At 35.8% G+C, this 27,474-nt stretch overlaps 1 protein-coding gene across 3 annotated transcripts in view; it reads right to left on the bottom strand.

The window, feature by feature from the left end:
* Positions 1-27,474, bottom strand: part of CAP2 (cyclase associated actin cytoskeleton regulatory protein 2) — a 163,848-nt gene that overhangs the window by 57,111 nt on the left and 79,263 nt on the right. For all 3 annotated transcript variants that reach the window (XM_074272336.1, XM_074272318.1, XM_074272327.1), the window contains one exon: positions 25,247-25,324. In XM_074272336.1, coding sequence (XP_074128437.1) covers positions 25,247-25,324 — 78 coding nt within the window. The remainder of the gene's footprint in view (positions 1-25,246; positions 25,325-27,474) is intronic.

Raw genomic sequence — 27,474 nt, 5'->3', positions numbered from 1 at the left:
TTTGTATATGTAATTAATCTATCTAGTTTCTCTTTTAATAAGCTCTTTGAGGTGAGACAGTGTTTCATGCTTGGTTTTGTGTCCCCAATATATACCATTGTGTCCAAAGTACAGTATGTGCTTATTAAATGCTTGCTAGATTGATTGAGCCTAGCTGAACCTGATATCAAGCAGTAGTTGGAGATATTGTGGAGGGTGTTCCATTTAACTTGAGTTGTGAAGAGAAAATAAAATTTAGGAACAGGGAAAAGATGTGGGAAAAATATGTGACACTTATTTTTATTATATAGGTGTAGTTAACCTTAAAAATTTTCCTTCTCAGAAGAAAATGCTCCTGGGAGGAATCCTGTCTTAATCAGAAATCAGTTTTCTTCTTAACTATGAGTTAAATAGGGATTGGTTGTCAGTAAGAACTAGAAAAGGACCCAGGTTAGGTGTCTGGGGAGTTTGAAGGGTGGATACACCCAGGGGAAATAGGGACTCCAGGAGGAAGGAAAGGGGAACTGATAAGGAAGTGGGAGGACCAAATCTAAAAATTTCCTACTTAAAACTTTTTCTTCTTAGCTCTGCCATTTAAAATCCTCTCAAATCCCACTTTTGGCCCAGGTGCCACAGATTTATAGCTCTTACTATCAATGGCTAAGTGGCAATGGTCCTGAAATAGCACTGACTGTATTAAAGTAGAATGGATGAATTCCAGCTGACCACTCTGAGATCTTGGCAAATATTGTAATTGAAAATCTGTGGGTTTCAGTCTCTCCATTTGTAAAAACGTAGTATAATATTACTTCTTACCAATCTTATAGTGATATGGGAATTAATTAACAGGTATTAAAAGCATTTTAAGATCCTTGATTTAAAAGGTCTGTTATTGGAGCTGGTAAAATTCACCTTTATGAAAGGAATCTTGTTTACTCTTCTGCTTAACTCAAATTCTCTCCTCATCTGCCCTCATGCTACTCTATCTACAACTGCAATACAAAACTACAACCAAGTACTGTAAATTTTATTCTATAATGCTTACTATTAGTAGGGTACAAGAATGCTACAAGAGAACAAATTCTTTTAGATTTGGATTCCATAAAAAGTCTTCATATAAGAGGAGAAAGACTGTCAAAAACAGAATTGGGAAAATCATCATTTGGCAAAAAGCACCATCAGGACAGAAGAACAAGAGCCATTATTTGGACTCCTGGATTATATATACACGTGACTCAATTTTTTCCTTAGTAATTAAAAAACCAAGAAATTCAGTTTTCCATAGGTAGCTGCTATATATTTTTTCCAAACCATTTTCATTAAAAATTTTCTTACTTGACACAATTATTCCATAGTGCTCAACAAGATAGATGTCTCCTATAGAAGACTCTAGACATTTATTGTGTTTGATTTGGCCCTGTACATGCATGTGCTTCCTATTTGAAATTATCTGACTTTCACTGACATATACACTCAACTTCCCTTCAATCCTTTATGCATATTATTTTATTTTTCAACTTACAGAACATTAGGGAAACAAATTAAGAAGGATATGAAAAAATAATAAACAGGTAATAATGATAGATAAAGCAATGTAAGAATAAAGCAAAGTCAGAATAATAGATGCATTTGGGGTTGAAATTAAAATTGTGTGCTATATCATATTACCCATGTAATGTCTCCAGATGCAGAGTGATCATTTGACAAAGTGGCTCTCCTGTGGTCTCATAAGCCAGGCAGTATGTTCAATAAAGACATGAGTGTAAATAGGAGCTTGCTCATGACCAGATCCAGCCTGGAGTGGGCATATGCATCAGCTATCAAACACAGAGGTAAAACCTAAGGACTAACATTATCTCTTTACAAGATTCTAGCAGCTTTAAGTCCCTACTGGAGTTAGAAGTAAAAATACCTTTCTTTTATCATCTAGTAGTATATTCACCTTTTCAGACTTTACAGACATTTGTCAGTGTCACTCATTAGAGAACTAATCATTTGTGACATCTCTGACACTTCTGCCCTGTCATGATTATTTTCATTTCAGGTAGAGGCTTCAAATACAATCCCAGTAGCCCTTTTGCGAAATAGTTGTATGACCTTGAGCTACTAGCTACTAGCTGACTCTCAGTTTCTATACCTGGAAAAAGATGGGGTAGGGTTCAAGTTTTTAAAGTTCCTTTCAATTCTAAAAGATTCTTTGGGTATTGTATCCTTTTCTTAATCAGATGAATAACCTGTGGAGGACCAATATGACTTTTTAAAACTTTTTTCCTCATAGTGCCTAGTAGAGGATCTTGAGCATAGTAAGCAATGTGGTGTAATGCATAGAAAACTGGCCTCCAAATCAGAAAGGTCTCAGTTCAAGACCCATCTGTGACATGTGCTGGGTAACCATGGGCAAATGGCTTCACTTCTAGTTAATTCTGTGTTCTAGTTAATTCTCTAAGACTATAAGTTACAGAGATAGTGTCAATCTGCATTGGTAGACAAACTATGCTTCTTCTCCCAATACATATTTGTAGATTTGATGCAGTTTTAAAATAGGGACAAAACATGTATAAGTATAATTCTTTTAAGTTTATTTCTCATTCATTTAAGGAAAAGCTGGTTGGTTGCTTGTTGTCTTTCATTCTCAAAGAGGACCAAAGTGACATCACTATGTTAGAGTCAAGGTACAGTGTATCCAACGTGGCTGATCAGACCAACATGAGTTTGGAATGCTCTACCACAGATCAGACACAAATAGTCTATATGAACATTTGGGGTAAAAAAATTTTGTACATCTCATGTTTCTTTTGAGTTATTGCAATTCTGCTTTGCTCATAGAGCACAGCCCCTTCTTTGCTGTAGACACGCCATGCTGGATAAGTACTTCTTCAATATTTCCCATATCATGCAGTCAATTCCAAAATTTTTAAAGAGACCTTAAAAATTTCCTTGTATTGCTTCTTCTGATCTCCATGTGTGAATTCCCCCATAAAATAAGGTTTTTAGGCCAGCCCATCAGAGTTACACTCTCTGCAGTAGAGTCTGAATTCTTGAGAAAGAACGTCAGTGTCTGGTACCTTATCTTGCCAGGTGATCTTCAGAATTTTCCTAAAACAGCTCAAATGGAAGCTATTCAATTTCCTGGTATGGTGCTGGTACACTGTTCAGGTTTCATAGGAATAGAACAATGACGTCAGCACAATGGCTCTGTGGAACTTCAGTTTGGTAGGCAGTCTCTAATCCCTCTTTTCTCCCTCATTTTCCTTTGGAGACTCCCAAACACTAAACTGGTTCTGGCATGTGTGCAGTAACCTCATCATTTATGAGTACATCCCTGAAAAGTATATTGTTAAGCATAAGTGAACTTATCCACAGCATTTAATACTTCTCCAATTGTTATAACTGATGGTTCCATGAATAGATGGTATGGTATTGGATGGTTGAGAATTTTTGTTTTCTTGGTATTAATTGTTAGGTCAGAATTAGTATAGACAGCAGAGAATTGATCCATATTTTCTTGAATCTCAGCTTCAAAGACTGCATTGAGTGCACAATTATTTGGAAACAAAAAAATCATGTACCAACTCTCCCTACATTTTAATCTTGGTGTGTAGCCCTTTCAAGTTAAATAACTTACCATCGATATAGTAGCTGACTTTGAGGCTGTTTTTTGTCTTCACTGAAGGCATCTGACAACATTGCTGAAAACATCATGCTAAAAAAATATGCAAGTAAGCACAAAGCTTTGTTTCACCAGATTGGTAAAGGGAGAAACATGAGATCACCCATTAACTAGAATCCATATTAATCATGCTGGCAAGAACTTGACCTATAATACTGTTGAACTCAGAGTAACCAAAATTTGCCATAATTTCCCACAAGTCCTCATGGCTAACAGTATCAAAGGCCTTGATTAGTTTGACAAATGTGAACACAACTTTCCTGGAGTTGTCAGGCAACAAACACCATATTGGACATTCCTCAGTTCCTTTCTGAAGTTATACTCTGAGGTAGATGACCATCTTCCAGGTGCAAGATTACTTATTAAGAAGGATTCTGGCAAGAATCTTGCCAGCAAAAACTGGGAGAAATAAATATATTCTGGAATCCTTCACCTTTCCAACATACTCATATTCCTTTTTCAGTGGGCCCACAGGTAGGTAAAAATAAACAGTCTAACATGGAATACCCATGGTCTTAGAGGGCTTCTTAAACTTTTTCTACTTGCAACTCTTTTTGCCCAATAAATTTTTATATTACTCTAGAGACATAAAATAGGTATGCAAACCAAACATTTATTGATAATAAATCATAATTTCATGACCTAAGTTACAAGGCCCCCTCTAGGGACATCATCTGTAGTTTAAGTCTAGTCCTCTAAGAGGTAAATAACTTGAATAGGATCACATAGTAAGAATCCTTCCTCTCTCTCGATCTCTTTGTCAGTTTCTGACTCATTCTTTCTTTGTCTCCTGCATTATCTGTTACCGATGCAGTCCATAAATCTATTACTAATGCTATCTATAAAATCAGAATGGATATAGTTGGGCAGAAAAGTGGTCAACAGAAAGGATTTGGGTGATCTATAGCTTAGAGTTTTAAAAATTTACTGGTGTCAGCAGAACAGCAACAAGTCTTTCTGAAAACAAAGAAAATTGGACAGGTCACAAAGGCCTAAGAAAATCTCAGAAAATATTACTCTTTAAAAAGAAGCAAATAATTACCCCAACTCTTTAATAAATCTAACTTCAAACAACATAAAATGATCACATAAATATTCCATCTATTTAAAAAAAGACATGGGATATTATAGAACAATAAACAGTCTGTTACTTAAATTTGCAGTGATGCATACTTGGGAGGTCTGGTAAGCCATTGGCCAAGAAATGAGACAGCCTGACAGGAGGGAAATAAAATGAAAGAATGGAAGTCTTTAAATTAATACATATCAGAAAAAATAAACTAAATCACTGAGAGGTAGAGAGATTCATCAGCAGGAGCACACTGGTTCTGCTTCTTCCAGTCATTCACTAGGTAACAATGGATAGGTAATTTTACATTGCTGTGCTTTGGTTTTTCCATCTGAAAAATGCTAATAGCAATAAATGTCTCCTTATCTTTATTTCAAAGGCAGATTGTTGATGATAAGTCAAATAAAATAAAATAAAATGTTCTCTGAAGAAAATGTGAAAATTCTTTGAGTTCTTTTTAAAGTACTTTATAAACTAAAGGTCTTGTTAAGCATGGGTCTAATTTTGAGAGTTTGGGAATGTGCTTACACCAAGTACACAGAAAAGAAGTGCGGAGAGGATGATCTGAGGAGTTTCTGGTTAGATTGATGAGTCATCATTACCCTTAAGGATGATGAGCCTTAGTTTGGGAGTCTGATTATATCTTTCTAACTCTTAACCAATTGTTATTCTTGCAAGTTCTTTCTGAAAAACTTTGGAATTAACTACATGACATAGGAGATGCTGGCACAGGACTGCCTAACATGGCATGCCATCATCAAAAAAGGTGCTATGCTCTATGAGCAAAGCAGACTGATGCAGATCAAAAGAAATCTGACTCTACATGACCCTGTACATTTTGTTCATGAGGTTTTCTCGACAAAAATGCTAGAATGGGTTGCCATTTCCTTCTCCAGTGTGTCCCCATTTTACAGATGAGGACTTCAGGCTAATAGGTTATATGACTTGTCCAAAGTCACAGAGTAAATGTTTGAAGCTGGATTTGAACTCAGATCTTCCTGATTCGAGGTCTAGTATTCTATCTATTTTCTGTGCATTAGGAATGTTACTCTGACAGCCTGAGAAGAGTTTGAAGAGGACAGGATCAAGAAGCAGGGAAACTAATTAGGAACTATAGCAATAATTCATGTGAGAGGTAGTGAAGACCTGAAGAATGATGAGGGTTGTGTGACCTATATGAGGGAGTGTGTGACCACTTGCTTTTATTCTTCTTTGCTGGATCTTTATCCAGATCTTGATTGCTGTGAATATTCCCCTAGCTCTGTTCTGGCTCCTCTATGCAAATTTCACTCAGCTGTCATGGACTCAATTTATTATCTCTGGTGATTATTCTGGAATCTACTTATCCAGCCCTAACATCTGTGACCTCCAGTTTTATATCTTCAGCTAAATGTTGGAGATATAAAAATGGATATCCCACCAATATCTTAAAGTCAACAGTCCAAAACTGAATCATCTTTCCCCTCAAATTTCCTTTCTTTCTAACTTCCTTATTATTGTTGAGAGTAACATCATCCTTTCAGTCGTCCAGGCTGCCAACCAAGATGTCATTCTTGAATTCTTAATCTCATTGGCCAATAACCAATTCATTGCCAAGGATTGTATATTTGACATTTATAACTTGTTTAGAATGCATGCTTTTCTCTCCTTTGACACTGCCATAGTTATGATATGGACCCTCACCACTTCATACCTGGGCTATTTCAGTAGCTTGCTGGTTTGTCTGCCTGCCATGTTTAACCATTTTCCACTCAGCTATGAATTAATCTTGCTGAGTATAGGTTTGGTCATGTCATATCCTTTCTCTTACCTTCTCTCAGTAAACCCCAGTGGATCCCAGTTACTTCCATGATCAAATACACAATTCTCTGGGATTCAAAGTCCTTCATAACCTGCTGGAACTCTGTCTTCCCAGAAATCAGCTGGAGTCAGGATCATTAAACATCTTTATTCTTGATCTTTTACGGTCAAGGTCAGGGGGTTAAGCCTAGCAACCTCACACACACCTTCCTCCCTCAAAAGCTTGGAGAGACTGAGTCAGCTTCTGCATCTCAATTCCTCTTCCTCCTCCTACTCCTCCCACACACGTCACTCCCCCTTCTTTGTCCCACCAATCAAGTCAGCACAGAACAGCTGGGGAGGGTCAACCTTCAAACAAGTTAATAGGGAACTGTCCAATTGGCAATTAGTCTCATGTGCTTCATTAATCCAAGTGCATTGCTCAGTTCTAGCTCTTTACAATAACCAATCGCCTTTCTCTCAACCTTTCAATATTATTATACCTTAAACCTCTTCTACCCAGTGATTCTTGTCTGTTACTCATTCCTTGAACAAGAAACTCTATATCTTGACTCCGGGCTTTTACATTTCCAATCTTCTGAAAATGGAATGTTCTCTCCCTCCTCACCTCTATCTCTTGGCTTCCTTCAAGTCCTGGCTAAAATCTTACTTTCTACAGGAAGACTTTGCCAAGGTCCCTTAATTCTAGTGTCTTCTCTCTGCTGATTATCTTCAATTTTTAATGTATATATCTGTATATATCTTGTTTCCACGTATTTGTTTGCATGTTGCCTTTGCCATTAGACTGTGAATTTCTTGAAAACAGAGACTATCTTTTATTTTTCTTTGTATTCCTTGTACTTAGTAAAGTGTCTGGCACATAGTGCTAACTGTGTAGAGAGTAAAGATAGATGTGAAAGAATATATGAATACTATTTGAATGTATTTATTTTATCCATTCTGAATTGGGAATGCATTACCTTCTTTGCCCTATAGTTTGGAGTCTTCATTAAAGACTAGACTCTTTTTGTCTTTTTTTTAAGAAAAGTTTTTCCTTTTTGTAGCATATACCAGAGATCAGAAGACCTAAGGAATGTGTAAGGTGTATAGATATGGGATGCTGTCCACTTCTGACGATGCTGGTGGCTGCCTTAGGGCAGAGGCACAGGAGACTAGCAATTGCTTTCATTCATATGACCAGAGAAGAAAAGTTCCTATACCCCAAGATTATGGCTCCAAAATTGAAAAAAAAAAAAAAAAACCAAACAGCCTGAAAGGTAGGAGTCTTAGAGAGGGGAACCATCTGACCAAGTGACAGAAGTTACTGAACCAAAACCTCCAGATAGAGGGAGGATTACTAGGCAATAGCAACTTCTATAGCAAATTCAAGCTTGAAAGTTCAGCAGTCCAAACTTTTAGCAAAAGAACAGGAGTTCTTGGACAGACAGAGAGTCTTAGGGAGAAGGGGATTGTGATTTTAGTTCCTATGGCTAGAACAAAAACAATAATCTAACTCTACAATACAGGGGAAAGAAAGTAAATGACTTTGGCTTTTTCTTTTATATAACAATGAATTATTCAGACAATACAAATCAGGTGGGAAGGGAGTTGTATATCTAGAGTCCCAAGTAAGCTTCCCTAATAAAAGAGCTTCCAAGCTCTCATAGTACTACTATTGTTTGGCCTTCATTCTAGAAGAGGACCAATGATACCAGGAAGGTTATGACTGTAAATGAATTGGATCTAGTGAGTGAGGACTGTGAAAAATCATCAGTTTCACTCTTCCCTCCAGTCCAGTGGCAAGAAATAAGTCAGGATGCCTAGAGATAACCCCAGATACAATGGAAGACTTTGGCTTTTTTAAGCTATGGTCTTTCCCAGATCCCAGTTCATCTGAGGCAAAACCTGTTCAGTGATTTAAGGGTAGAGTGAGGCAAAAGACAGTCTAATCTGACTACTCAAAAAAAATGGGAGGGAAAGAACTTCAGGTTTTCCTGGCCATAACAGAAACAACTACTATTTATCTTCAGTCAGAGCCATCAAAACCCAAACAATGTCCATTTGAGGCTACCATAAGATTGAATGCTTAAAGTTTCTCTGGGGTTGAAAGTAGAACTCACTCCTTGGAATGTCAGGATGAAATTGTCATTCTAGAAACCTCCAAGTTCATTTCCTTTTAGAAGGAAGTCCAAAGTATCAGATGGAGTAATGGATCTGGAGGACTGAATAGTCCCCTGATACAAGCTCAAGTTGGAGGGGATATAAAATAAATCAATAAAATATGTTTGAGAGAGAAAATGGAAAGGGGGATTCCTTTCAAAGTTTGAACCTAGAGTGCCTAATCTCAGATTTTTTTGGTACTTGGCCATGGGTTACATGAAGAAAACACCTTCCAATCCTCTTTAATATTCTCTGAAAAGGTCTAGGCAGAGGAGCCATTAGGCAAAAAACAGTGTGTAGTCAAAGAACCTTAAGTCAAATCCCATCTTTGGAACATATTACTTATGTAATCTTGGGCAAATTAACTGTCTTAACCTTAGTTTCAATTTCCTCATTTTAAAAATGAGTGTGCTATATGGATTGCATTACCTTTCAGGTCCCTTTCAACTCTTAACTCTACAACTATTTAATGCTCAGTTTTTTTTGTTGTTTTTTTTTTCAGGAAAAAAAGACACAAAAAGCAATGAATCTCAGAGCTTTGTTTATATAGGAAATTTGGGAAAGGGTCATACTAGTTCTGAAGCTATTCTTCACATAGTTCTGATGAACTGTGAATATGTTTTCATCTGAGTCCCTCCCAGGTAGTGAGATTAGTGGTTCTCAACCGACAGGCCACAGAATTGTTGCAAAGGATGAGCCACATATATTAACATTTGGATGTTTATTTAACTAAAATATGCAGCAAGACAACATAATAAGTAAGCTAACAAATCTTCTATGGACTGAATAATGGCTCATTATGACTAACAATTTTTTTTTTCAAATTCATGTAAATGCTACTTTGATGAATAAAACACAAATGCTTTTGAAAGTGTTCCTAAAATTAATAATAGTTGGTTATTTATAGAGTATATTAAGATTTGCAAACACTTTGCATGTATTATCTCATTTTATCTGTACAAAAACCCTTGAAGCTAGATGCTATTATCCCCATTTTATAGATAAGAAAACAGGCAAAAAGAGGTTAATTGACTTGCTTATGGTATCATTGATAGGACTTGAACTTGGATCTTCCAAAATTCCTTCCCTTCATTATACCATCTAATCTTCTATCATTCTGTTCTTGAAATCTTTTTTTTTTTTTTTTTTTTTTTTTTTGGTTAAAAATAAACATTGAACTAGAGGCAGCTAGGAAATACAGTGAATATAACACTTGCCCTAGAATAGAAGGACCTGAATTCATATCTGACCTTAAACACTTACTATTTGTAGGACCCTGGACAAGTCACTTAACTTTTATTACCTCCCCAAATAAACGAATAAATATTGAGTTACAATAAATTAATTAAGCTTAGTTTGCAACTAATTCTACTTAAATAAATGAAATTCACCCCACAAAATGTCAACTTACAAAATAAGTTATTAAACTTACAAAATAAAAATTTACATTTCAGGAGACATATAGCCATCCTCATTTTATTCTGGCTTCACTCAATGGACATTCTTGCTAATTCCTTATCAGTAGTCTTGTTCCTTCAATGTTGCTTCCCTCACCCTCAGCTCTCTTTCATATGCTGTCTTCCCTTAGAATGTAGGCTTTTTGAGGGTAGGGGCCATCTTGCTTGTATTGTTTCCTTAACACTTAGCACACAGTACCTGGCACATAGTAAATGCTTAAAAAATGCTCCCTCAGTCCTTTACTTCCTCTACTTGAAAAGGTTGGGAGCCATCAATCCCGATTTTAATCCACTAGCAGCTACAATATTAGGGAGAAACAAAGGTGCTGAATAGTACAATAATTCTTTTTTTTTAAATAGCTTTTTATTGACAAAACATATGCATGGGTAATTTTTCAACATTGACCCTTGCAAAAACTTCTATTCCAACTTTCCCCTACTTCCTTCCACCACCTCCCTAGATGGCAGGCAGTCCCATACATGTTAAATATGTTAAAGCATCCATTAAATACAATATATGTCTATATATAATACAGTAATTCTTAATATATGGTATGTGGTCCTCCATGGATCCCCAAGATCCTTTCATAGGGTTGGTAAGGTCAAAACTATTTTTTCATAGTAATATAAAGAGGTTATTTACTTAATACCCTATTCTTTTCCTATATGGTATAACTGAATCCATCAGTTTTGTCCCATAGCCCCCTCAAGTTGCCCCCCTCTTCTCCTTTTCTCTCTCAAGTTTTACCCTGGGATTGTTTGAGGGTGGGTAAGGAATATGAACAAGGAAACAGATGAAAAAGCAAAGAAAAAAAGATAAGGAAAAACCCAGATTCAAGATACTCCTGCTCTTTAAATTTTACATATTTAGGCTAAGACACCAAGATTTCCAAAACAGCAATTCTTGAGTGTCATTCTAAGGTAAATAAAGTATAATTTTGGGTGTCTCGACTTATAATAGAGGAACATAACAAGAGAAAAAGAAAGCATCAATTTGAATTTCTCTGCTTCTCATCTAGCTTAGATGAGATACAAGCCATTAAAATCATATAAATAAAAGACTTTCTAAATTCTAAGAAGTCATGTAAATTATTATTAATTAAATGATTATTATAGATAGCATATTAGTTTTAGGGAATTCACATAAAAGAGCTTAATTTTTAAAAAAATATGCTATGAGTATACCACAGCACAAGACTTTGGACAAAACATGGATAATATATTTCTACCTAATTTTAGGATGTGTGTGTGGGGTTTGTACTACTATATTCAATGATCATAGAAGTTTACAATTGTTACTTTATGGTATATTCTTGGAATATAGATATATAATTACTTTGTCAGAAGTCTACCACCCTACTTATATCACTATTCCTATGGCAAGATATGATTCTTTTTATGATAATTCACAAGGTCTATCTGTGCACATTTAATTATGGGATATAAGCCAAAAAAACCAAGATTTCCATCGACTGAACCACTAAAACTTGACTGGAAGGGTGTTGTATTGGCTAGTATTCTATAAAGAAAAAACGTGCTCAGAGCCAAAATAGTGAAATCTTTCTGTCAACTTAATTTCTGTAGTTGTAATTTCACAATAATTATCTTCAATAGACTAATGTTGGGCATGGAAAGCATATTAGTTATCCCGATTTGATACTTAAATCTTTTTTAAAAAAATCATATGTAAGAATCTGCACAGAGAAGAATACACTTAATTGGAACATTTTCTTAACTGTATTTGAATACCAGGCCAGCTGGATAACCACAGTCCATGTGAATTTAATCAGCACATTTCCTCCAGAACTTCTATTTTATTATCATTGAGCACTCAAGCTACATCTGTCACCAAAATCTGGCTGTGATAATTTCTCATCACTATTTTCTCACATTTGAAGTTGCAGTCATCTATTATACCTTAAATAGGAGCATTTTTAAAGGGCATAAAATAGTATTATTCAGTTGAATGGCCTTAATAACATCTTATAAAATTGTCATTCATATAATCTTTCTTAGTTCAAATTTATATGATTAATTCTAGGTATATTATGAAAATAATGATTTTTTGTTGTTCAATCATATTAATCATGTCTGACTTTTTGTGATCCCTTTTAAACCCATTTTCTTAGCAAAGATACCAGAGTGATCTGTCAGTTCCTTTTCTAGCTCATTTTACAGATGAAGAAACTGAGGCAAATGGGATTAAGTGACTTGTTCAGGGTAGCTAGTAAGTACCTGAGGTTAGATTTGAGCTTAGGAAGATGAGTGTTTCTCTCTCCAGGTTTACTCCTCTATCTATTTCACCACAGAGTTATTCTCAATGTTGATTACACAGTATTGATTATATGCTCTTTTTACTAATTAGCTGCATGACCAAATCAAGGAGTTAATGTTTCTGACATCAAATTACTCTAGTTGAGACCCTCATAAACCCTTAACCTGGATTATCACAACAGCTTCCTAATTTGCCATCTTATATGTAATCTGATAATAACAATAGCAACATTTTATAGGGACATTTTATATATGTGTATCCTATGTGACTCAGCTGATAATAATTGCAATATTTTATAAATATGTTTTATATATGTGTATCTCTGTAGAGCCTCATATTTACTGTGAGGTAGACACCTGAGGAATCATTATGTCCTTTTTAAAGGTGAGAAAACTGAGATTTAGCAAGGTTAGATAATTTGGCCATGTCTGGTAATTATTGGAGGTCAGATTTAGATCTAGTTATAATACTGCCTTTCAAGTTGCTGAGGAGTCTGAAACAATCATAAAATAAAATTGTTGAGAAGGGGAGGTACAGAACAAACTGCATTAAAATGCTGAGAGATTTGAGAAGAGGTAAAAGGTCACTGGTTTAACCAGACTGGTTAGTCTAATAAGACTTTCCAGAGGACATGAGTAATGGAATGAAACTTAAGGATAGGGAAAGGGAATTTGGTGATCATAGGCATTAAGTGGGGTTTGTGCAAGGATTGTCTTCTACCATCAATTAGAAAGAATGAGGACAAACATCTTTAGGCTCCTTCTTCCCAGAGTAGTTCCCAAGAGGAGATCTAAAGCAGAAAATCAACTGAGTGGAAGCAGAGACTAAACAGAACTGGGTCATGTAGGGTAAACGGATCAACAAAGAGCTGCATAAGGACAACCTTCTCTTCTAAGTCACTCTATTTCCAGACTTTTTGTATTTGTGTCCCCATTGCTTGCCACATAGTAAGGTGCAGTGAGTAAAGTACTGGGCCAGGAGTCAGGAAGATTCATCTTCCTGAGTTCAAATCTGGCCTTAGACATTTACTAACTGTGTGATCCTGATCAAGTCCCTTAACCCTGTTTACTTCAGTTTCCTCATCTGTAAAATGAGCTTGAAAAGAAAATAGTAAACCACTCTAGTATCTTTGCCAAGAAAACCCCAAATGTGGTCAAGAAGAGTCAAATATACTGAAATGACATAACAACAACAAAAAGTGTGAAATAAATGCTTTTAATTTCTTTGCTTCTTTCTAGATTTTTTGAAATACCAGCAGCCAGCCTTTTTAGTGCATGCATAGGAAAATTATCATTCTTGGTGTATTTGACATACCATATCATCAAACATTAACAAGATAAACTGAGGAATAGATACTCCAAGAAAACATAAAAAAAACAACAAACAAACAAATATGAGTTCTTTCAAATTGATTTGCCATCACATAAAGTCAGGATCATAACCCTTCTGCCACATTCATTATGTTCAAAATACAGTATTTTCAAATACCTAGAAAGTGCAGGATATTTAAATTAGTTGGAAGATAGGACAGACTTTGCCTTCTCCCACAGATAAAGACCCACAATTTATTCCAGATCAGTTTACATTTGGTACAGCTGAAACTAAGCATTTAAAAAGTGAAATTTTCTGGTTGCACTAAGGCATGTAGGTTTTAGAGCTCGGCAGGCACAGGGAAGACTGTATCTAACAGCCTCAAGTTGCTACACATAAACACTAATATCAAATGATCACTTTGCCATGTGATTCTTCCCCTACCCACACAAATATAGAACATGACCATAAAAAGTAACAGACCATGGACTTGGCTAAGTAATTTATTACAGCTGATGCGAGACTAAGATGCCAGCTGGAATTACCTTGTCTGCTCCTGCTATTTTCTCTTATATATAGCTTGTACAGATCACAAAAGCGATGTTCTGCAAACGGCCTCCAAACTGAAATAGGCTGAAATTCTTAATAAGTAGCACATCTGAATCCCACCAAGGCCAAAACATGTTTGGCTTTTAAAGGGCAATTGGTTAATGACTCACTGACTTAACACATTAAATTTTGCCATCTACACATTTTTGTTCATGTCATAAAATAGTTTCCAAATCTTATAATAATACCTTATGACAAATTTATGATGGCTAATTAAAAAAAATTAAACCCTATACAAAGTAACTTCAACATTTGACAAAATGGAGAAAAGAAAAAATCCTTAGCTCAAGAAACATTTCTGTCCTTTGACACAGCATCTGTTATCAAGGTGCTCTGGAACCCTGACAAAAATACTTAGTATGAAACAATGCAGAAGACAAGAAATAATATCCTTTATTAACCTTTTGCCCCTAAGTTAACTCCCAAAGTCCTTAATACTCTATTAGATAACCACCATACTTCCTCTTAGCAATCATTCCTAACCCAATTCATGTCTTGCACAAAGAGGGATGAGCTAATGTGCTTTATCTGTGTTTTTTTTTTTTTTTTTTCCAGAAGGCCACCATGAGTGATATCCCAACATGACAGGAACTTTAAAAATCCTCTTTGCTTCCACCCTGCTGTCTCTGAATGTCTGCAAATCCGCCACACTCCAATCACAACTCACAAGCTGATTCACAGTTTCTCTTTACGGAAGCAAACAGTCTAGACAGATGAATGATAGAATAGCTTTCCTTTCTCTCACATTCATAGATATGCTGTCAACTCCATCAGTTCTTTTTTTCTCCTCTCTGCATTTTGATAAACCAATAATTGGCTTCCTGTTGGGATTCAACCATGAATTGGTAGCTTTGGACTAGAAATACAAGCAGACCTCAATGACATCACTGGGATTGCCACATCCTTTTCTATACTCTTCAGAGCTATGATCTATATTTGCCAGCATTTATTTGCTCGGAGAACTGTCTTTTCACAAATTACTTGGTGTGCATACAAATACCAATACTTATTTTCTTTTTATGGACAGGATAATATGAAAGGGAAGGATATTTTCCACCTCACATTTAATATCTATATCTACAATGGGAAATGTTCCTCAGAAAACCATTACAGAAAATTAAATTCTATTTATTTTATTATACATTCAGACCTTTTTAAACCTAAATATATATATATATATATATATATATATATATATATATGATTAGTTATATAATTATACCTGCATATATAAATATGTACCTATATAATAAATATGTCTGTGGTTATACATACAGATATATTCTGCTACTTTACATTGGCCTCAGTTGGTTCATGAGATAAGAGGGTTAGACTAGACTGCTAACTTCACTTCAAACCATTAGTATTTTCTGATGCTATTATTTGAGCATTTATAATCAAACGCTACTGTAATTAATTTCCAAAGTCATTTTTACAACAATATCAAATTATTACCTATTAGAAATGAGAAGACTAGAAAATAACTAATAAGAGAATAGTAAGCATAACAGTGAATGATTCTGGAAGGCAGAACACTAAGAAATATTCAGTCTTCATTAAAAAGTAAAATTTAATTGAATTTTTTTGGTAAAAGATGAAATATCTGAATTTTCGTTGCTTCTATAGCTACATGTTATCTCCTGATTAAAAAGAAAAAAAGACTTTTCCTAGAAACTTTAAAAAAAACTATCTATAAAAAACCACTTCACCACATGTATAAAATTAATAGACTTACTCAATACAATACTTTTTGCTATCTATTTGGTATGGTTTAGGTCTTTTTCCTATTGTGTAAGGAAGTTTTAGAGTGGGATTTTTGAGCAGACATTACACTTTGTTTTAAGGACCCAATTCCCTTATTGTCCAATTACTACCAATTTAAGGACTATGTATCTTTCTTCCTCCCATCAGTTTACATCTCACATCAAATCATAAGCCTTTCAATATCTTTGAAGGAACTATGAACCTGAAATTCTTGGGTGGCATTCTCAGAAATGGCTAAAAGAACACTTTGAGGTTTAGTTTTGCTCAAAAGTGTTTTTGTGATTTCTAAATTCACTTCCATTACAAGCCTGAGAAACAAGACTAATTTTAGAACTTTTTAATAATATCTGACCCACACTCTGGGCAGGAACCAGATAAAGCTTATTCTAAACCCGTTGACTAAGATAATAAGGCAGCATATATTCTAGGAGCAAAAGACAGTCATTGAGTCAGATACCTTGGGGATGCCCATTTCAGCTGTGGCTCTTCTGCCTTTAATAATATATCTGCTACATTGATCACATGTCTTAAAAATTCTAAGGTGGTCCCACACCACTCAGTATTAAAGTGCAAGCCAGGTTCACTGAACTTAAAGGTTTAGGAAGAAGGGAATCAATTTTAGTGAAAAGAATAGGCAACTAGGTAAACCTAGTGGGCAAAATGCTGGGCTTGGAATCGGGATGAACTGAGTTCAAATGTGATGCCAGACACTAGTTAATGTGACCTTGTATAAGTCACTTAACCTTTGTCTATCTATAAAATAGGGATAATAATCGCACTGGGTTGTTGAGAGGATCAGATGAGGTAATGTTTGTAAAGTGCTTAGGATTGTGCCAGATACTATGAAAATGCCAGTCATTCTTATTAGGAGAGCTTTTAAGCAAAAGCATGTCAGTCAATCAAGAAGTATTTATGATGTCTGTGGATTGAGGCACAGTACTAGAGATACAAAAAAAAAAAAAAAAAATGGACCCTGCCCTCAATAGGTCATATTTTAATGGGGAGACAACATGAAAATAACTATGCAGATATAAGATGTGGTGTAAATAGTAGATTATCTTAGACAGGAAAACAGCTTGGGGGAAGGTAGGGAAAACCCAGGAAAGATAAGATTTGAGCTGAATCTTGAAAGAAATATGAATGGAGATGATATGGGAGAGCTCCCTAGGTATAAGGGATAGACCATGTAAAAGCATGGAATCTGGAGATACAGTACATATATGAGGAATAAAAATAAGCTAATATGATTGATTAGAGAGTACAGTGTATGGAGGGGAGGAAAGTGTTAATGAGATAGGAAAGATAGAAGGAGGCCAGGTTGTGAAGAGTTTTAAATGCTAAACAAGACATTATATTTAATCCTAGAGATAATTGGGACCCACCAAAATTCATTGATTTGACAATTGTTACTTAGGAAAATCACTTTGGAATGAGAAAGAAAGACCAATGAATGGATTGTTCTGATAGCCCAGGCAGGAGGTGAGAAAGGCTTTCCTAGGGTGATGGCTGTTTAGTGAAAAAAGTAGAACTTACACAAGAAATGTTGTGAGGGTCAAAACAATATTATTGAATGACAATATTTAACAACAATTTTGATATGTGGAGTGAGTATGAGGAAGGAATTGAGAATGACATTGAAGTAGCAGCTTGGGTGCCTATGAGGATGGTGATGTTATCAATAATAGTAGAGAGTTTGGAAAGTAGGAGGAAGAGCACTAGGCATAGAATGAGAACGCGTATGTTCAAATCCCAGTTCTGGGATTTGGGTCATTATACATTTCCTCTTTCTGGGTCTCAGTTTTCTCATTTGTAAAATGACAGAATTGGATTAGATCAAAGGTTTTCAAAGTATGACATGGAATCCTCTGAATATCCTTAAGACTCTTTCAAGGAGCTTGAAAGGTCAAAACTTATTTTCATAATAATACTAAGATGTTTTAATTTCTCATATGGTAAATATCAACAGATACAATCCACATAAAAGTTCTCTGGAATCTGGCATTTTTAAGAGCATCAAGAACAAAAAGAACAAAGAACAAGAACAAAAAATTGAGAACTTCTAGACTAGATGATCTCAAAGATCTCTTCTAGCTCCCAATATATGCTTTTACCATAGGAACAGGTTCTCTTTTGGACTGTCTGTTCCATTCTCATTTATCATTTAATGGTAAGTCCTCTACATATGTTGCTAAATGACTTACCACTTCACACCCAATAGGTTGGAAACCTTACATAAATTTTGGGTTTCCATAAATTACCGTGGCTTTGACTTTTACTTAATTCACCCTAAAAATCAATAAGATTTGTTAGGCACCAGAGATTGTATATTCATAGGCCTACTAACAATTTTGATCTATTAATGGTCGTAGACTATATCTCATTGCTCTAGGAATTATTCCTTTAATTTATGTGACTTAACTAAACTAATCGTTCATTGACTTGTCTATTCTTTTTTTTTTTTTTTTAAACTGACTTGTGATTTCTTCAGTCTAAGAAGCTTCCTTCAAAGTATTTTATCTACCCATGCAGATTGAGAACTTCATTGCAATTTATAAATTCAAAAACTTGCTTTGGGAACCCTGAGGGAATAAATGACCAGACCAGGATCACACAGTCAGCATGTGGTGGGGGTGGGGGTGGCGCTGTGTGCACTTGAACTTTGGATATCCTAATTTTGGCTGTTTCTTATATTAATCAACCACAAATATTTACTGAGTGTTTTACTATATGTGGAGGACTGCGTTTGGCATTGTAAAAGCCAACAGGTTCCTGAATGATGAAAAATAAACAATCTGGTGATCCTGCTTTGGAGTACAGGATGGCACCAGCTTGTTTCCAGGTGCAGGTCAAAGGAAGTAGCAAGCAGAAGATGGTGGCCATGGGGAAAGTTTCCCTCACCTGTATTAAGATGAATATAGTCACTTAATCTATATTAAGATAAATATAGTCACTGGCTTCCTAGCCTAAAAGAGGTGAGTTAAACTTCATTAAAAAACAAACAAAAAAATAGAACTCAAATCATTTTTAGTGGTTTGAAAATATTGTGTTCTTTTTTCTTTCTTGTCTTTTTCTTTTCTTTTCTTTTTTAAGTGTTTACTATATTTTATTGTGTGCCAAAATACTTAAAATGTGGTAATCCAGATATGCTACTTTTGGCAACTTCTGGGTTAATTCTTTTGAAATGCAAGTGCATGTACATATTAGCACATCATCTTATTCTAGTGACATAAGAAATTCTGGTTAAAACTATAGAGAGGGATAGGGAAGAGAAAGTCGGCTGTTGTTATAGTACAACAGCTGCAGTCACACCACCTGTCTCAGGGTCCCCTGCAAGTTAACAGAATTTAGCTCTTACCAGTCCTTGAGTGTTAGACCTCCCAGAAGCAAAGAAGCCCACAGGTAACTTGGCAGGGTGAGAGTCTTACTTGGACAATACTTTAGACCAACATTTAGAGGCATTGGGTTGTGGAGGCAATTATCTTCAGCTCAGAGACATGTGAAAATCAGACCATTGTCATCTCCTGCTTCCTCCCTCCTTCCCATCTGTCCTCTCCCATCTCTGCCATGCTTTTCCTAATGCACAGGTCTGGGCACACAAGTATTTTGCTCAGAAATCTTCAGGGGTTTCCAACTGCCTATCTTGGTTAATTCAGGAGATTACTCTTTGGCATCAGATCCTATATCTGTATGATGAAAAGGTCAAACTAATCCTTAGAATACTATATATCCTAGTCTTACTCTAATCTTTGATAAGTGTTGGGGTATTTGTCTTTCATTATAACTGGTATCTCTGTTTCCAGTTTCTTCTCTTTTACCCCAATTCATCATCTCCAGGGTTACCAAAATAGTTATTCCAAGGTATGAGCCTGATCTTGCTAAAAAACAAACAAACAAACAAAACAAAACAAAACAAAAAAAATCAGGAACTCCTTATTTCTCATATGATAATACATGAACTTCTCTGTTGGCATTTAAGATTTTCAATTTACTTTTCTTACTTTACTTGCTTCCAATTTACTTTTTAGCCATATATATTACTCTTCCCCTTTCCTTTGCTGCAACTGGGGATGAATAGCCTAAATCTAGGGTTGTGGTCGGGCCAGGTAGAACCTCCTTTTGATGAGATTAGATTCAGGGAACAAAATGATGAGATTAGGGTTCCTGCTGGTCCAGGAATTAAATGATGAGGTTAATGGCAGGTTTGGGGTTCAGGGAATCAAATAAAGAGGTTTGGCTCCTCTAAATCCCTTTAGGATTTAGTACAAGGTAGGGAGTTGTGGGAACCCCCTTCTGATGGTGCAGAGGTCCTTCATAAAGGAATTTATAAACCTGAAAAGCTAGACTGATAAAAAGAAGTTTATTATTGGCACTGGGAAGTCAGCCTTTGTTATGCATGAATAGAAAGGCTGAATTCCTTAGTTTCTAGTAGAGAAATCCCAATAGAGAGGTATAAACTCTCATTAGGGAAAAAGGTGAGGATAAAGAGAAAGTAATGCTTAAAGAGAATATCATTTCAGCAAGCAGAGATTGCTACTATGCCAGGGATGGCATATTAGCTCCTCTGCAAGAACTGAGCCCCAAGTTGCTATTTTTATAAGGAAATATGAGACAGAAGTTTCAATTGAATGATATTGCCTCAATGCTGTTATTGCCCCCAGGCCTAGATGAGACCACTTACTGGGAGTGGTTTTGAGCCAACAATAGGGGTAGAAAATCTTGGAAGTGAATATTTCAACTAGTCCCACCTTGGGGTGGGTCTCACAGAGGCAGGATTCAAGGAGAATTTCTCCTTGAGGAGTTTTCAGAGAGTTTCAGATCCCCTTCTCACTTTGGCTAATCAACTGTAAAATTTCAGTGAGATCATTTACACCTCAGAAAACAGAAATTGTTGATTTATGTCAATCAGTATTTTGTTTTGTTTTGTTGATTGTCTAGACTTAAAAAAACGTTGGAGGAAATGTTAATGTGGATTAAACTTAAAAGTGTATCATGCTGGACTACTTCCCCCTCCCCAAGAGGGGGAATTTATTAAATATTTATCAGCAGACCCAGGACATAGTGATAATGATATAATAAGAACTCTGTGTCTCTCTGATCTTTATTGGAGGGTGGGCCCCCTGGCCTGGGGAAATTCCCCACCAGATCCCCACCCACATAAGTCTCCCTAGTCTGGAAACCTGGTTTCCCTCAGGAATCTCTCACTTCCCAATTGTTCTGGGAATCGCTTTGGTCTGGGAAACAATCACCACCCTTTATTGATTTGAAAATTAGTCCCTCAAATTCATCTGGAGATCTCTACCTACCCTTGGTCCATAAAAACCCAATATAATCAAAGGCTGAACCCCAAACCTTTGCTAAAAATCACAATAGGATTTGGCCCACCCAGAGGTTGTTTCTTCTCAATGTATACTCATCTTTGCTAAAAACCTATCTTTGCTAATCCCTTTTGGAACAGCCCATTGAAAAGTTGTTTCTCAGTGTGATAAACCCATTTTTTGCCACAAATCTCACCTACATTTGGCACTGTGAATTCTTTCACAAGAACCTGCAACACCAGCCTGCTCTCACCCCTCATTTCTCACACCTCAACAGTACTTAGGGAATATTGTTTGGATGCTATAAAGAAAACTAGGTAGCTTATGTCTTTGATTCTAGGAGAAGAACACATTGTGCGCCTTTAGACCAAATCCATTCCCTCTCTCTTCTATCCCTTCCTTCTCCTGCTATAAGTGTATTTAGGAATGAAGTAGAAAGAACCAAGAACTAACTGCATTTGTTGTGATCTTCAACAACTTTGCCCAGTCACATTCACATCACTATTTCTTGAAATAACTCTCTCTCTTGCCATAGTTCATTTTGTGGTATTTTAACACACTAGATCATGCAGAGATCTTCCTATTCTCCCTCTATTCCTCCACTTTATATTGTGAATAAAGGAGGAAATAATTGTGTGTGAGTGTGAGGAGGGATAGAAGAAACCATACATCTTTTTTCCTCATGAGATACTAAGATTGTATTTTACTTCATTCAAGAAAGGGCAGGATGAGGCTTAAATATAACATCAAAATATTACATGAGATCATAGATCTGGAGCTAAAATGGATCTTAAATGTTATACAGCATAGCCCCTTCATTTCACAAAGGAGCAAACTGAGGTCTAAAGAGATTAACTGACTTGCCAAAATGATGTAATATAGTCTCTAGGGGAGACAGCAATAATTTTAAGGTCCCCTGACCTTAGGAGGCTTCTGTTCTAACAATCTGTCAGCAATTCTAAAATTTCTGGCTTTGGAATTTATGATCCTGGGTCCCTTTGATCCAAGAATACTATAGTTCTGTCAATGATTATAAAAGTCCTCTGGCCTAGGAATATAATAATATTTTTTCCCTTAGACTTTAGGGCAGATACATTAGTTATCCTGAGACTTTTGTTCTAACAATCTGTTTGTCAATAATTTCAAGTCTTCTAGCTTTAGAATATCCCATAAACATCATTGTCTGTTGGTCAGTTATAATCAAATTCTTGAGACCACTCTTTGGTTCTACTTCTAGGCCATAACAGCCTATCAATGACATAAAGGTTATCTCCAAGTTCCTTGCTAACTTCTCTTGAAATTTAGACTGATTCAACTAGCCTTACAATTACAATAAATTTTGTCCCTTTGCAAATTCTTTTAAGACATCTTGAGACACCAGTTTGTGATCCCCAACCTTTTGTAGTCCCCTTCCCAACCTCAAAATAAAGTCACACAGATAGAGGCAGGATGTGGCAGGCAATAATAAAGGCAGGGTGTGGCCTCAGACTATATGATTAGAATCTGGGGCTCTTTCCAATGCACTGTAATGCCCCTAATACACTACAAAGCTTCGTTTTCTAAGGACTTTGATTATCTCTTTTGCAAAAGATAAAATGCATTTTCTGGACACAGATGGGATAAGAACTTATATACACTCATCTTTGAGGGATCAAAGGAAAAAAAAGATCTTTCCCATATAACTCCCTAAAGAGATATGAGAAAACTAAGGAAAGAAACAACTATAGCTCTGGAGAGCCAGTGGCTCTTTTTTGGTTGAAAGCTATGGTTAAATTCTTAGTTTACAAAAAAGATTGCCATTAAAGAGAAACAAAAGTTCATGGACAATGATACCACTCAGAAAAATAACTCAAGGATCACAAGGAAATGGAAGACTTGGGAGTGAAAGCCATTTCACTACTGCTACCTTTGTAGCAGATCCAAAAAATTTTCTTTCTGGGGCCCACACAAAAAAACAATAAAGGGACCAAGAAAAACATCAATAAAAAAGACCCTAAGTGATAGAGAACTGTCATGATTTTGCTGATTGCTTAAATCATAGAATATAATTCATTCTAGGATTCCACTGGTGTAGGTAAAAGGGTCCCCTGTTACTGTGCAAACACTAAATATACTTATAATGTTCAGGTGCTTTTATAACCAATAAAATTTTCTATTTCCAGGGATTTCTACTTTCTTCCAGGGTCTTACACAGTCTTCTGGATGCTCTGGATCCTTCTCAGAAAAGAAGCAACCTTGGGGCTCCTGGTTAGGTGGGCTCCAACATTTTTATGGACTTCACTTTTACCTCAGGCATGCATATCAATTTTTAGCCTTATGGTACTATTTTCCTAAGCTTGGAATCCTTCAGGAAAGAAAACAAACTTAGGATTGTAAAAAGGCAACTTCCTTTTCCTTCTAGTATTACCTAAATAATTCATGGTAGTAAGAGAGCAAAGTCTTTGGACCCCTATTCTTGATTTTAGTCTCTTATTACTTTGTGTGTGTGTGTGTGTGTGTGTGTGTGTGTGTGTTTTGAGGAGGTTTGGAGAGGAGTTATGTATGAAATCCTTTCTTTTTCAAGTGACTGTATAGCCTAAGAATTCCACCTTCTAGTCTCTGCTCCAAGATCCTAATGGTAGGCTGTGAACATGATAGATTTTCTCCCTACCTGCCCTCAGGTAGGGAGACTTGTCCAAATTTTTTCTTAGCTCTTCCAATCTCTCCAAATACTCCAAAAAAGAAAGAGAGAGAGAGAGAGAGAGAGAGAGAGAGAGAGAGAGAGAGAGAGAGAGAGAGAGAGAGAGAGAGAGAGAGAGAGAGAGAGAGAGAAGCTTAAAAAGCCATCAAAAGTCCAATTATTGATCTAGCATAAAAAAGAGGCTATATCCTGCAACAACCAAGGCCACAGAACAGATAAATAGCAGAAGTGTCCCTGAAATCTAGACTTCAAATGATATAACCATAGATTTTAAGGCACTTCTGAGTTTGACTAATCCAGCCATCGATGACATTAGCTGTGTGACCTTGGAGAAATTGTTCTCTCTCTAAATCTCGGCTGCCTCATGTTCAAAAAGGGGACACTTGTTCTACTTAGAGCACAGGGCTGTTGTGAAGCTCCAATGAGATAATACACGGAAAACAATCTGCAAATTACAAAACATAATTGTTATTATTTTATAGATGAGGAATAAGAGGCACAGGAAATTGAGATTAGCCAGGGCCTCATAGCTAATAGGAACACCAGATCTAGACCCTGCTTTAAGATTCCCATGATGGGAAGTACTTTGTAGACTGAAGAAAAGTGCTGGGCTTAGAATCAAAATGAACCTAAATTCAAGAATCCACCTCTGAGGGTTATTGTGAGGATGAGATAATTATGAGATGCTTAACACAGTGTCTGGCACATAGTATATACTGTATATTATTATACTATGTATATAGTACATCTTATTATTACCTTACAAGGGAGCTAAAGGATTAAATGAAATAATGCTTGCAAAATGCTTTGCCAGTTTACAGTACTTCATAATAAATGTCAATCTTTCTCCTATCATACATATTGTCTCTTAAGTTTGCTGCAGTTATTAAAATACAGATTTAATTATGTGCATACTGTATTTTATTTTTTTACAATCATGGACATAAGGCTAATGTAATTAGTGCATTTAGGTTGTGAAAATGGTTAAATTGATTAGTTCAGCTGTGCTTTGATAGGGATGAGTAGGAACATATAGATATGTGGAAAGTTCAATTTGCAAGATATATTTTAGACACAACAGTTTTGTTGGTTTTATGTTACTTTTCTCCTGTATACATACTTATTGTTATAGGCATATAGTGCAGACCACAGTGTCATGGGCATTTTACGGATCTTACCTCTTGGGGCTGTTGGTACTGAGATGCTAACAAGAGGAAAGCTCTTTGTGCTTGGAAAGCACTGTGCACCATCTCTGCCTGGAGAAGGAAAAAAAAGGTGACAGGTGAGATCATAGAATCACAGGGAGAAAGGAGATTCAGAAGCCACATTTTCTAACCAATAGCTGACCAAAAGTTGCCCTGTATTTCTCTTCCCCTTTCCAAGGGTCGTTAACCTTTCACCTTAAGATCTCCAGGAAAAGAGAATCCTTTAGTTTCTAGGAAGTCCCAAACCACGGTTGTCAGACCTAATAACAATAAATACTAAATTCTAATGCTGGCTGGGATCAAAATATGGATCTCCTTCTGCAAATCTCATACATTTGTTATCAAACTCAAATGATTTAATATATTTAAAGTACTTGGTAAATCTTAAGGAGCTATATAAAAGTAAAATATCATGGAATAGTGTAGGTATATTAAAGGTTTACTGATTTGGGGGTATATTGGATCTTATAAATATATATATACATATTTCAAAGTCAATTTTGAACTGCATAATTGCTAAATTTGTAAGTTCTGGTTTATTTTCCCACTGTTTATGATAGAGAAGTTTTATTTTTCTAACCCAATATCATATTAAAGAACATGACTAAATAAAGTAGCTTTTTGATAGAGAAATATACTAAATAGCTTGTAAGTATAGGATCCCCTTCCCCCCCCACACACTTAGGATTTTCTCTGAATTTGAATTCACATTCATGACTTTGCTTTATAGAACTGATTACTATCCTCAGGATATAAAGGTATACTCTATGGTATCATACACCTAAAACTAACTTCTACTAGACTGATTCCCAGGTAATGAATTTAATAAACTTTTTAGCAAAGTCATTATCCTAAATTAAAGCAATTGATACAAAACATTCTCCCCAAAATCTGAGGAGCATTTTCTTACAAATATATGCAGCTTCAATGGGAAGAGTGGACTCAAATGTAGTGTACAATGGCAGTCAGGTACATAGGATACATATTTTGCAAACTCCTAGTTATGAAGCCTGGGAGTTCTTTCTATCTTTGTATAACTTCATAAGTCTTTTTTTTTCCCCTCTTGTGTTCAATTTCTTGTCTTTTTGCAATCCTATGGGTCCTTAGCTATGAATCTCTGTTTCCAACTAGATATACTGCCTCCTACTCATTTAGTAAATCTGATGTAACCATTTTGGTGGAAATAAGATCAAGTCCCCTTCTCACCCTGTTGCTTTCTATTATAGGTGAAGGGATTTTATCTCCAGAAAATGCCTTAACTCTTCAATTGCTAAATAGCTTCTACAGTTCACACACACACACACACACACACACACACACACACACACACACACACACACACGTGCACAATATACATATACATATTTATGTATATATGTACCCACATATATGCCCAAGAAGGAAGACGGATTCTCTCAGCTAATCACAAGATGTTTCCTATATGATATTAGTTGCCTTTATGCAATAGTCAAGATGCTATAATATTTTCAAACTGATTAAGACTTATTCACATCCTGTTATAGGGTTGTAAGAAAATTCCTTAATATTTCATGATTACTTTCTGAACCTTCCTAATCACAGAAATTGAAGTGTGTATATGTGTGTGTGTGTGTGTGTGTGTGTGTGTGTGTGTGTGTGTGTGTGTGTGTGTGTATAAACTCTCTACTTTACATAAATGAATGGAAAAAAACTTCAAAGGAACCTAAACAGTGAAATCTTTTTAGTGATGATCCCTTGTTGAAGTTACCCAAAAGGCACTGCATGAAAGACTGAAACAGTTGCTATGGGAACAATAACTTGGGATTTCCTGGTTTGTGTAGTTAAAATTTTGGTTCAGAAATGGCACTAACAATCTTTTGTATTTGTCCAAAGATTTATTTATAGGTCATATTCATTATAGTGCTTTAAGGTTTACAATTTAGTTAATTCATAATAATCCTGTGAAGCAGACAGTATAGTTCTTATCCTCTCTATTTTAAAAATGAGGAAAGTAAGACTTAGGAAAATAAAACCAGAGTCTATACTCAAATTTAAATGCTTTTTCTCTGTGTCCAACACTTTCCCCTCCGTGTTATGCTGAATTTTAGGTCCTTCCAAATTGATTAAGGACCTCATATCTTCTTGTGGGTCTGTAGGAAAATTCACTGACACTTAACATTCTATGATTATTTTCTTTACTCTCCTTTTCCCTAATACAACCT

The sequence above is a fragment of the Sminthopsis crassicaudata genome, chromosome 1, assembly GCF_048593235.1.
Source record: "Sminthopsis crassicaudata isolate SCR6 chromosome 1, ASM4859323v1, whole genome shotgun sequence".
Taxonomy (NCBI): Eukaryota; Metazoa; Chordata; class Mammalia; order Dasyuromorphia; family Dasyuridae; genus Sminthopsis; species Sminthopsis crassicaudata.
Note: the sequence above shows the minus strand (reverse complement) of the source record. Positions and strands in the feature narration are given on the sequence as shown.